This window comes from Terrapene carolina, unplaced genomic scaffold (assembly GCF_002925995.2).
Source record: "Terrapene carolina triunguis isolate 2854851 unplaced genomic scaffold, T_m_triunguis-2.0 Scaffold569, whole genome shotgun sequence".
Lineage (NCBI taxonomy): Eukaryota > Metazoa > Chordata > Testudines > Emydidae > Terrapene > Terrapene triunguis.
This window is the reverse complement of record NW_020664920.1, coordinates 947,178-959,509: the sequence shown is the minus strand read 5'-3', so window position 1 is coordinate 959,509 and position 12,332 is coordinate 947,178. Positions and strand designations below refer to the sequence as shown.

Genomic DNA, 12,332 nt, shown 5'->3' with positions numbered 1-12,332 from the left:
CACTCACAGCATTCATAGGGTTTCTCCCCTGTGTGGATCCTCTGATGTTCAATAAGGGTTGAGGGCTTAGTGAAGGTTTTCTGGCACTCACAGCATTCATAGGGTTTCTCCCCTGTGTGGATTCTCTGATGTTTAATAAGGGTGGAGCTATTAGTGAAGGTTTTCCCACATTCACAGCAGGGTTTCTCCTGTGTGTGGATCCTCTGATGTCTAGTAAGGTTTGAGTTCCAAGCAAAGGTTTTCCCGCACTCACAGCATACATAGGGTTTCTCCCCTGAGTGGCTCCTCTGATGTGTAATAAGGTTTGAGCTTTGAGCGAAGGTTTTCTCGCACTGACAGCATTTATAAGGTTTCTCCCCTGTGTGGATTCTTTGATGGTTAATAAAGACAGAGCTCCGAGTGAAGGTTTTCCCACACTCACAGCATTTGTATGGTTTCTCCCCTCTGTGGCTCCTCTGATGTTTAATAAAGTGTGAACTTTGAGTGAAGGTTTTCCCGCACTCACAGCATTCATAGGAGCTCTCTCCTGCATGGAGTCTCAGATGTCTAATAAGGCTTGAGCGCCTACTGAGCTTTTTCCCGCACTCAACACATGTGTTATTTCTCTCTCCCATCAGGATTTTCTGCTGGGCCGTGGTTTCCTTGAGGCCTTTGTGAGTTCCCTGATAATTAACAGATTTACCAACTTTCTGCCTTGGCTGGTTTCCCTGCCACTTCTCTGGCATGTACTGACTCTCACGGGCTTTTCCCTGCTCACAGCTCCCGGACACACTCCCCTTGCATCTTTGCAATAACACCCCATGTGATTCCCCTTGCTCATCATCTTCCTGCTGAGGATTCTGCTCCATGGTCTCACTCACCATCCCATTACCTGCTGGGACAGAGAAAGAAAAACTGCAGAAACAGGAATGGAAAAGGGGAGAACAAACCAAGAGAACAGCTGGAGAAGGGAAAAAAATTAGGGACTGAATTTCCCCAAACTCTTCCCCAAAGGGGCGAGAGGAGGTGATCAATTCTGCATCCAGATCTGATCCAAACACTTAGGGGGAAGGGAGCTACTGCCAGGAGTTAGGATGGGTAGGAAGCCATGAAAAGTATCTGCCCTGAGGATATGACACCTACTGGGGGCAATCTTGAACTCAGAGAGCTCACAAGGTCTTTGTTGGTAATCCCAGCAGTTTCCTTCAGGCAATGACAGATTCTGAGTTGGTTTAATGATCCCTCACCTGTGCAGCTGCCTCTCAGGATCTCTCTTTCCTCTGAGCCCTGGAGATCTGGAGCCCACGGCTCTTCCCCTCGTTCCAGCTGGGAGATGACATCAGGTTTGGAGACTAGAAACCCTGCTCAGGGGAAAGAAGACCAGTGAGATCAGGTGAATTTATGGGACATTTGTCACACACAAAAAAAGTTCTTTTAACTCCAGCCCATTTTAAAGCAGTAGAATCCTGGGGACAGCTCTCCAGGTGCTCAAAGGTGCAGGACCCTCTTCTCATGAGGGATTTAACTGTGCCCATGTCTACTAGGAACACACACAGCCAGACACTGATGATCAAAGGGGCTCCTAAAACCCAGAGCAGGCAATTCTATGTCCCAGCAAGTGAAGACTCCGGCCAGAGGGGAAGTCCACCTGGAACTGCTTCTTACTGACAGAGAGAGGGCCAGAGACACTGCAGGAGAGGGAAAGGCATGAGGCCTGACAGCTGAAGGGGGACACTCAGACACGAGGAACGGCACAGAAAGGCAGCTAGCCCTGATAATCACTATGACCCCCACAATCCTTCCTCTAACTGCTCTCACCCTTCTCCACCTCCTGGGACCTGAGGAGCAACCACTCCTTGTGTTCTCTCCTTTCCTCCCATTGCCCACAGCCCTCCGCACTACCATCCTCCCAAATTCTCTGATATAGTACCTAGCTATAAAAAGGGAATAAGGACAGCCCAGGGAATTATAGACCAGTCAGTTTAATTTTGGTAACCGGAAAGAAAATGGACCAAATAATTAAACAATCAGTTTCTAAGCATCTTGAAGAAAATAAGGTGAGAAGTAACTGTCAACATGGATTTGTCAAGAAGAAATCACATCAAACCAACCTAATATCCTTCTTTGACAAGTAACAAGTAGAGCCCTGTGTAGATACAAAAAGGTGTATCCGCATCTGATCCTGCGGATCGGATATCCACAAATACAAAGCGGATACCTGCGGATTTACAGGGCTCTAGAAACAAGCCTTTTGGATGTGGGGGAACAGTAGATGTGATATAACTTGACTTCTGATACTGTCTCACATGACCTTCTCTTAAGCAAACTAGGGAAATATTGACTAGACGAACCTACAATAAGAAGGGTGCACAACTGGTTGGAAAACCATAGTCAGAGAGTAGATGTCAATGGTTCACAGCCAAGATGGAAGGGCATATCGAGTGGGGTCCCTCAGATCTCTCCTGGGTCCAGTTCTATTCAGCCGTTTTAATCCAACCCTCGAGCTCCTGCTTCGGTGCTCCCGCCGGGAAGCTGGGTCGGGGGCCGCTCCACACAACTCCCAGAAGCAGCAGCATGGGCCCCTCCAGTGCTCTAGCCAGGGAGCAGGGTCTGTGATGGGTTGTGTCACAGAAACTCCCTCAAGACTGTCAGTAGATGTGCTGGGATACCACTGAGAGCAAACCCCCCTGTGACGTTGTGCAGTCTATATGGTTTTATAAAAACATGATAATAAGTGAATATAATGTAACTGGGATAATTTTAGAGAAAATATGGTAATAAGTGAATATAACGTATTTGGATATGCTTCATGCAAAAGGTCTCTTGTAAGGTATCATTACAAAGCTTATAATCTACTGAGTATGATCATCTGATTTGTATAAATGTACCACTCTTGTATCTAAAACTAGAAATATAAAATGTAACTCTGAGGGCCTATTGTAATTATGTAAAGTGTGGGCCATTAATGATGGTTTGGGATCTTGATGACTCCCATTGTCTGCAGATGGCTGTTTACCTGTGAGTCTCCCTGTATATGTGTGTGCTGGCAAGTGAGTAATGAAGTCTTGCAGTGACATGTGATCATGTCACCTGAACTGGAATCCATCTTTAACCTGGTGCTTTTCCAGTGATGGGGGGTGAAAACCCAGAGGGACAAAGGGTTCCCGCCTTATGCAAAAGATATATAAAGGGGTGGAAGAGAACAGAGGAGAGGAGCCATCATGAAGAATCCCCTAGCTATGACCTGAGCTGCAACAAGAGCTGTACCAGGGGAAAGAATTGTGCCCAGGCCTGGAAGGTGTCCAGTCTGAGAAAAACTTACTGAAGCATCTCTGAGGGTGAGATTATCTGTATTTAGTTTGATTAGACATAGATTTGCGCATTTTATTTTATTTTGCTTGGTGACTTACTTTGTTCTGTCTGTTACTACTTTGAACCACTTAAATCCTACTGTCTGTATTTAATAAAATCACTTTTTATTTAGTAATTTACTCAGAGTATGTATTAATACCTGAGGGAGCAAACAACTGTGCATATCTCTCTATCAGTGTTATAGAGGGCGAACAATTTATGAGTTTGCCCTGCATAAGCTTTATGCAGGTTAAAACGGGTTTATCTGGGTTTAGACCCCATTGGGAGTTGGGCATCTGAGTGCTAAAGACAAGCACACTTCTATGAGCTGTTTTCAGGTAAACTTGCAGCTTTGGGACAAGTAATTCAGACCCTGGGTCTGTGTTGGAGCCAGACTGGAGTGTCTCGCTCAGCAAGACAGGGTGCTGGAGTCCTGAGCTGGCAGGGAAAACAGAAGCAGGGGTAGTCTTGGCACATCGGGTGGCGGCTCCCAAGGGGGTTTCTGTGATCCAACCCGTCACACCCCCTGCCAGAGAAGGCTTCCCTCCACCCCCATCTTGCTGAGTTAGACACTCCAGTCAGCTACAGCACAGACCAAGAGGTTGGGCCACGCCCCCCTGCAGTGCACAGAAACTAAGATTCACTTAGCCCAGGGATTTCTCAGTTAACAGGGAGTTTCCCAGCACCCAGTATTCAGTCTTTCTGGGAGCCTAAACCCCAAATGAATCCATTTTAATCTGTATAAAGCTTATACAGGGTAAACTCATAAACTGTCCGCTCTCTATAACACTGATAGAGAGATATGCACAGCTGTTTGCCCCGCCCCCCCAGGTATTAATTACTTACTCTGAGTTACTTAATAAGCAAAAGTGATTTTATTAAGTATACAGAGTAGGATTTAAGTGGTTCCAAGTAATAACAGACAGAACAAAGTAAGTTACCAAGCAAAATAAAACAAAACACGCAAATCTAAGCCTAATACAGTAGAAAACTGAATACAGGTAAATCTCACCCTCAGAGATGTCCCAATAAACTTCTCTCACAGACTAGTTTCCTTCCTAGTCTGGGCCCAATCCTTTTCAGACCAACACTGTAGTTTATGGCAAGAAGTCATTCTTTCACTCTACTCAGCACTGATAAGGCCTCAACTGGAATATTGCATCCTGTTCTGGGCACCAAACTTTGGGAAAGATGTGGACATATTGGAGAATGTCCAGAGAAGAGCAAATCAAAAATTATTAAAGGTCCAGAAAACATGACCACCGAGGAAAGATAGAGAAAATTTGTTTCTCAATCAGATTTGTTTAGTCTGGAGAAGAGAAAACTGAGGGGGGACATAAGTCAGCAAGTACATAAAAGGTTGTTAGACAGAGGAGGGTGCTAAATTGTTATCTTTATCCACTGAGGAAAGCACAAGAAGTAATGGGCTTGAATTGCAGCAAGGGAGATTTAGGTTAGACATTAGTAAAAACTTTCAAACTGTCAGGGTAGTTAAGCACTGGAACAAATTACCTAGGATGGTTGTGGAATCTCCATCATTGGAGGTTTTTAAGACCAGGTTGGAAAAACACCACTAGGAGGTGATCTAGATAATATTTAGTACTTACTTAGGGCTGTGAAATGGTTTTATAGGGTCTTAGATGACTCTAGCCTTTATATAGGCTCTCCTGGCTCTGCCCCCTTTAGTGTATGTCTACACTACACTAGGGAGCAAGCCTTTCAGCCAGTGATGCTCATGCTAGCACATTAACAATAGCTGGGTAGATATTGCAACTCAGGCCTGAGCTCAGGCTCCCAAGCCCACCCTGGCTTGCGAGACCGAGCTCCAGCCCAATCTGCAACATCTAAACAGTTATATATAGCCCTCCAGCACAAGTCTGGGGACCCAGGCTGGGAGGATCTCTCCCAAAGGCAATGTAGACATACCCATATTGTGCTATTTCCTAGGCTTTGCTTTTTGCAAGCGTGATCCCCACGCTCCACCACTCGAGAGACAGGACGTTCTGGAGGTAACACCCCTTTGTGTCATGATGGCACTTCAGTGAGTCCCAATGATTTCAGACTCCTCATAAACACCATCTCTTTTGGGGTGCTGCAGCCAGTAGGTATTTGCAGCAACACAATAGAGCCTTTTCAGAACAAAACCGCACTGCTTAGGCAACTGGAACACAGGATTTACAGATCCCTTGGTCACTCTGGGAACGCAAAACTGAACTCTACATTCATTTTGGCAGAGTAATCTGCCTGGCTTTTCCAAAGCCTTCTCAATTTCATCTCTCTCTCTCTGTCTCCCAGTCTCAGTCCTTTTGCCCTGGATAGTAGCTCATTTCAGTGCTGAGTGTTGTAGGTAGCGTCAATAAAGGTGCACAAGAGTGTGTTCTTGCCACGAGAGTTGTCAGCTGTTTGGGGACATATATGCTAGTGGTCTCCAGGCCTCAGTGAGGGGTAAGTGAAGGCAGTGACTCAGAAGGAATCCTCACTGCAAAGGTAAAGGGGTGGTGACATTATGGAAGTCAGAGATGGACTGTGTGCAGTAGGCTTAGTGTTTGAGTGCAGGCCAGGGATAGGTAGCTTCTGTTCCCAAAGTGTTCTGTAGTGGGGAGAGTAGAGTGCTAGTCTATGTGTCATTGGCCTGTTGGGGTGTTGCTGAAACAGGGCAGAGTTGAGGCTGCATTGTGGGGTGTTGTGAACCTTAACTCTTCATTTCCCCTTCTAATAACCGAGGGGACAGGAATCCTTACCCAACAAGATCACATTCTCATAGTTCTCCTGCATGATGTCTCTGTAGAGGGCTCTCTGAGCGGGGTCCAGCAGAGCCCATTCTTCCTTGGTGAAATACACAGCCACCTCCTCGAAGGTCACCGGCCCCTGAAAGAAGAAGAGCCCCCCACTCAGTACCTGCTGCCCACTGACAACCCCATTGTTCACAGGGGAGGAGGGCCAATCACATGGAAGGTCTTGGAGGCAGGCAGGCAGCAGAGTCCCACCCCCACCCCATCAGAGCAGCCAGGAAGCATCAAGGTGAGGGGAAAAAGAGAGAGAGAGCCCCTCACCCATTCTAGCAGTAGAGATGGAAGGGGTCTTCACATTCATCACTCACCTACTAGCCAGAGGCTGTTTCAGGAGATGGAGCCCCCAGCAGGGCCCGGAGACAACTCCCGGGTGTCAATCCCAACACCCTCCCCATGCCAGCAGCCAGATGGGAGGGGATGGGGAGTCTTCTCTAGGCTTCACTGGTGGGTGCCCCTTCATATCTTATAGCATCCTCTAGCTAGTAGGTTCAGGCTCCAGCACCTGGGAGTTTCCCCAGCCCAGTCCAGGGGGGCTGTTTCCTGTTCCACAAGTTAGGGAACTTCCACAAACCCCCTGGGTCTGTTACTAGGATCCAGGCCCTACAGTAAACAAATCCCAGCAGGTCTGTCACACCCTGTCCCCCTCCCCTTCTCCACACTCTGTATTTCCTGCCCCCTTCTCCCTCCAGACCATCACCCCTTCCAGAAGTGCCCACCTCCTATGTATTTACTGCCCTTCTCCCGCCAACAGGAACCCACCAGCAACTACCTGATAATCCCTACCTGCACTGGCTCCACGGCAGCCATTTCCCTTCCCTGTCCTCCAGAAGGATGGAATGTTACACTGCAGCCTGTCAGGGCAATTGGGGACATGTCAGAACAGTAACATCACATCACAATTCCCCCCAGCTCTTTCCCCGCAGACTGATGTTCTAGACTCTGTCACGCAAATAACACAATTAGTAATAACACAATACAATTCAAAACACAATTAGTAATGGGGGGGGGGGACTTTAACTACCCAGACACCTGTTAGAAAAGGAATTCAACCAAATACAAAGTGTCCAATAAGTTCTTGGAATATGTTGGGGACACCTGTTTGCTTCAGAAGATGGAAGCAGTAACCAGGGGGACAGGCATTTTAGGGTTGATTCTGACTAACAGGCAGGAGTTAGTTAGGAAACTGAAGGTGGAAAGCAATATGGGCGAAGGTGTTCATGAAATGATGATTTCATGATTCTAAGAGAAGGAAGGCGTTCGAGTAGGAAAATAAGGACAATGGATTAAATTCAAAATGATCTGGACAAACTGGAGAAATGGTCTGAAGTAAATAGGATGAAATTCAATAAGGACAAATGCAAAGTCCTCCACTTAGGAAGGAACAATCTGTTGCACACATACAAAATGGGAAATGACTGCCTAGGACGGAGTACTGCGGAAAGGGATCTGGGGATCAGAGTGTTTATATTGTTCCAGCAGATTTTTCCTAAACAAATAGGTCCACTGTGGCTTTTCCAAATTACTGCAATTAATATAGATCCATTTTTTCTTTTCCACAATTTTTCAAGTCTTCTCCGCAACTCAGCTGCAATTATTTGAAGATCATCCTGCAATTCAGGTAGGGTCTTAATTAATATTAACCAAGAGGAGGAAGAAACAGAAACCACAATAGGGAAATAACAGGTTAAAAAAATATTTAGATAAATTAGATGTATTAAAGTCAGCGAGACCTGATGAAATTCATCTTAGGGTACTCAAGGTATTAGCTGAAGCAATCTCGGAACCATTCACAATTATCTTTGAGAACTCCTGAAAGATAGTGAGGTCCCAGAAGACTGGAGAAGGGCAGACATAGTGCCTATCTTTAAAAAGGGACACAAAGAAGACTAGGGAATAAATACCAGTCAAGCCTCACGAAGGTATCTGGAATGAACAAATTATTAAACAATTAATTTCTAAGCACCTAGACTCAGAGGATAGTAAGATGATAAGTTATAGCCAGCATGGATTTTCAAAAACAAATCATGCCAAGTCAAACAAATTTCCTGCTTTCACGGGGTACTGGTCTTATGGATCCGGGGGACATTGTAGACAGGACATATCTTGATTTTAGTCAGGCTTTTGAGACAGGCCTCCATGATATTCTCATAGCGAACTAGGGAAATGTGGTGTACATTAAAGTACTATAAAATGGGTGCACATTTTGTTGAAAAGGCGGTCTACAGGGGCCAGTTCTGGCTCTGATACTGTTCAATATTTTCAGTTATTTCTTGGATAACAGACTGGAGATCATGCTTTCTAAATATGCAGATAACACAAGCTGTGGGGGGTTGCAAGCATGTTGGAGGACAGGATTTGAATTCAATATAACATTTACAGACTGGAGAAGTGGGCTGAATGAAAAGATTAAATTCAGTAAAGACAAGTGTAAAGTACTAGACTTAGGGAAGGAAAACCAAATGCACAACTAAAAAGTGGGGAATAACTGGCTAGGGGGTAGTACTACTGAAAATGATCGGGGGTTATAGTGAATCACAAATTGAAGCCGAGTCAATTATGTGATTCAATTGTGAAAAAAAAAAATTAAGCACTGGACTAGATTAGCAAGAGAGGTGGTAGAATTCCCATCATCAGTGGTTTTTAAGAAAGGGTTGGCCAAACACCTCAGTGCTGGGGGCTGGACTAGAGGACCTCTCGAGGTCCATTCCAGCCCTACATCTCCACGATTCTATGCTGAGGAAATGTTTGGTCACTGACCCAGCCCCTCCCACCAGGATTAAACCATTGAGTCATTTTGAAACCCTCCCAGTAACAAAGTCTAGGAACCAAATGGGAGAGAAGAGCAGAAGGAGTGTGTGACGGTGCATATATATAACATAACTAGAATGTGTTTTATGCTACATATACCAGGTAACATCTCTGTAAAGGTCATAATCTATTGAATCTATTAATCCTATATGTATGCATGTATCATTTTTGTATTCAAAGTTATGAATATTGGCTGCATACTTGTTTGATTCTAAGTAGCCTGTAGTGAAGCAGTTGGTCAGCTTCCTGAGAAAAGACTATTCTCAGCAAGTGCCCCATCAAGAAACACTTAAGCCAACAATGAACTTGGAGACACCAATCCACATCTGGACTTTCCCAGGAATGTGGCTTGGCTGGTAAGGAACTCAGTCATGCATGGACATGTGACTTGCCCAGGTGACTCCAAAACTCCATTTTGTAGCTGGACTTTGCATAGGAGAGAGGAGGGGGTCTCCACCCACAAGAGAAAGTCTATTTAAGCCCAGGGGAGACCCCTCCATTTGTCTTCAGCTGGCTAAAGAGAGAGCCTCTCCACCCCCAAAGATACCAGAAAGAAACTGGAACAAAGGACAGTGACTGCAAGGGGTGTGAGTGACTGCTGAACTCAGACTAAAAGGAGATTAGTCTGTAAAAGAAAGCATTCTGGAACTGGTGAGGATCTTATCTGTATTCAGTTTCTTACTGTATTAGACATAGACTGGAGTGTTTTATTTTATTTTGTTTTACTTGGTAATTCACTTTGTTCTGTCTGTTACTACTTGCAATCACTTAAATTCTACTTTCTGTATTTAATAAAATCACTTTTTACTTATTAATTAACCCAGAGTATGTATTAATACCCGGGGAGCGGGTGGGAGGGCAAACAGCTGTGCATATCTCTCTATCAGTGTTATAGAGGCCAAACAATTTATGAGTTTACTCTGTATAAGTTTTATACAGGGTAAAACAGATTTATTTGGGTTTTAGACCCCATTGGGAGTTGGGCATCTGAGTGTTAAAGACAAGAACACTTCTGTAAGCTGCTTTCAGTTAAGTCTGCAGCTTTGGGGCAAGTAATTCAGACCCTGGGTCTGTGTTGGAGCAGACGGGTTTTTCTGGCTCAACAAGACAGGGTGCTGGAGTCCTAAGCTGACAGGGCAGGAAAGCAGGGGCACAAGTAGTCTTGGCACATCAAGTGGCAGCTCCCAAGCAGGGTTCTGTGATCTAACCCATCACAGAGTGACTTTGGGGGATTTCCCCTGACATCATCCCCAGGGCAGCACATCTAACTACAGGGGGAACAGGGAGAGTCAGGAACTGGCTTTTCTTCTTCCTGCACCTCACCTTGCTCACAGGAAAGTGAATCTGCCCAGGAATGTTGCAATAAGTGTGTTTGGGCAAGCTAGAGATCTGGGAATCTCTCTCCCCAATTATTTCTCCCACTGCCCCTTTAGGTCTCATTCTCCTTGCATCTCCCTTCCCCTGCCCTTTCCTTCTGACAGTCAGACATTCCTGGGTGTTCGCTCTCCTATGGCTGGATCAGTTCCTGCAATTGCTAAGGGGAGGAGAGAGATGGGGTGAGGAGGGGCTGTTTGTGCAGAGTCACTTTCATGCCCATCCCCAGCACATTCCCTGAGGTCTTGATCAATCACGTGGAGTCTCTGGCTCAGATGTTGGTGTGGGCACAGCCTAGGGTTGACCTATGGGTAGGGCCCTACCAAATTGACAGACATGATAAACGTGTCACAGACCGTGAAAGCTGGTCTTTTGTGTGCTTTTACGCTATACCATACAGATTTCACAGGGGAGACCAGTGTTTCTCAAATTGGGGGTCCTGACCAAAAAGGGAGTTGCAGTGGGGGTTGCAAGGTTATTTTAGAGGGGTTGCGGTAAAAAATCTGTGGTGGTTTCATATCAACATTTGATAACTTTCTATCCATTTATCAGGAGCCCTTGCCAGCCATTCACAAAGGTGTTGGTAGCCCTGGATGATGCTTCTTTAACAGGAGAACAGACAGCATGAAGGAGCCAAAATTTTTAAGACATTTCCAGGCCCTGTGACTGGAAAATAATGGCTACCATCAGGGGCGGCTCTATGTTTTTTGCCGCCCCAAGCACGGCAGTCAGGCGGCCTTCAGCGGCATGCCTGCAGGCGGTCCGCGGTCACGTGGCATTTCTGCGGGTGATCTCCCGGTCACGCGGCTTCGGCGTACTCGCCGCCGAAACCACAAGACCGGCGGACCTCCCGCAGGCATGCCGCCGAAGGCCGCCTGACTGCCGCCCTCACAGCGACCGGCAGACCCCCTCCCGCGGCTTGCCGCTCCAGGAACGCGCTTGCTGCGCTGGTGCCTGGAGCCGCCCCTGGCTACCATAGACCCACCCGAGCAGTGCTACAGGAAGCAACCCCTCATGGAGACCATTCATCAGGGGTGGGGGGGGGTTTGGAGATACTGTACTACTGGTGACTGTGGTGAGGGGTTAACACAGTAGCATGGAGATTCTCAGCTACTCTGGGCACTGCCTGGGGCAGCAAGGAGCCCATCACAGAGTGAACCCCTCATCCTGTGCCCTCTGTGGAAAAGAAAAGGGTTCAGCCAACTGTCCTGTGAGCAGCTGGGAGACATCATTCTCCCAAACAGGGGGAGGCCTCTGGCTTTGATGTGTATTAAATATGGGGCAAGTCACTTTCATCAGCCAACATTTTAATGGAGATAAAGGGGGAAAGAAATGAGTCTCAAACAAGAGGGGAAAGTTGATTATTTAGCCCCATGCAACTGCCAGGATAGAGAATGGCTCAAGGCAACAAATTCCCCCTAGAAATGGAGAAGTTGCCACAACTCAACATGAGGAATACCACAACACTTTTTAACAGATATATGATAATTACACGGGGAAAAGGGGAAAATCTGACACAGTTGCAATTGCTGTTCGGTCATTACAGAGAGAAGGGTGGAAATGTGGAGAATTTCGGATGAGTTTTCACAAGCGAGAGAGGGAAGTGGGACAATGTGAGGGTTGAGGGGTTTTCTATCAGTAGTAGGGTTACCATTCGTCCGGATTCCCCCGGACATGTCCGGATTTTCGAGCTAAAAATAGCGTCCGGGGGGAATTTATAAATGTCCGGACTTCTCCCCCCCCACGCAGAGCGCGCGCGGCTAACAGGGCAGCCGGACGGATGGTGCCACTTACATGAGGCTCCGACAGCCAGAGAGCCCCCCTCCTCCCCCTGCAGCAGCGATCCCTCCCTGCATTCGCAGATCGCCTCCGGCAGTCTGGAGCTCCTCCCCCGCTCCTCCTCCCCTGCCAGCCAGCCTGCCGGGACAAACGGAGCCGTTCCTGAGCAAGCTCACATAGACATTAGGCGAAGGCCAACAACAAGGGGGCCAGGGGGTCGGAGAAGGGGCAGGGAGGTTCTGGAGGGGG

The 12,332-nt window shown here is 46.8% G+C and overlaps 1 protein-coding gene and 1 long non-coding RNA gene across 2 annotated transcripts in view; both read right to left on the bottom strand.

The window, feature by feature from the left end:
* LOC112118365 (zinc finger protein 501-like) overlaps positions 1–6,105 on the bottom strand; it is a 6,675-nt gene extending 570 nt beyond the window's left edge. The window contains exons 1-3 of the mRNA XM_029913275.1: positions 6,072–6,105; positions 1,227–1,340; positions 1–871 (exon numbers count right to left, since the gene is read on the bottom strand). The exon at positions 1–871 is cut by the window's left edge and continues 1 nt beyond it. Coding sequence (XP_029769135.1) covers positions 1–871; positions 1,227–1,340; positions 6,072–6,105 — 1,019 coding nt within the window. The remainder of the gene's footprint in view (positions 872–1,226; positions 1,341–6,071) is intronic.
* Positions 6,106–6,160: 55 nt separating this feature from the next.
* The window catches only part of LOC115271349, a 6,750-nt gene continuing 578 nt past the window's right edge, over positions 6,161–12,332 (bottom strand). The window contains exons 2-3 of the long non-coding RNA XR_003899919.1: positions 6,906–6,973; positions 6,161–6,198 (exon numbers count right to left, since the gene is read on the bottom strand). This is a non-coding gene — a long non-coding RNA (uncharacterized LOC115271349). The remainder of the gene's footprint in view (positions 6,199–6,905; positions 6,974–12,332) is intronic.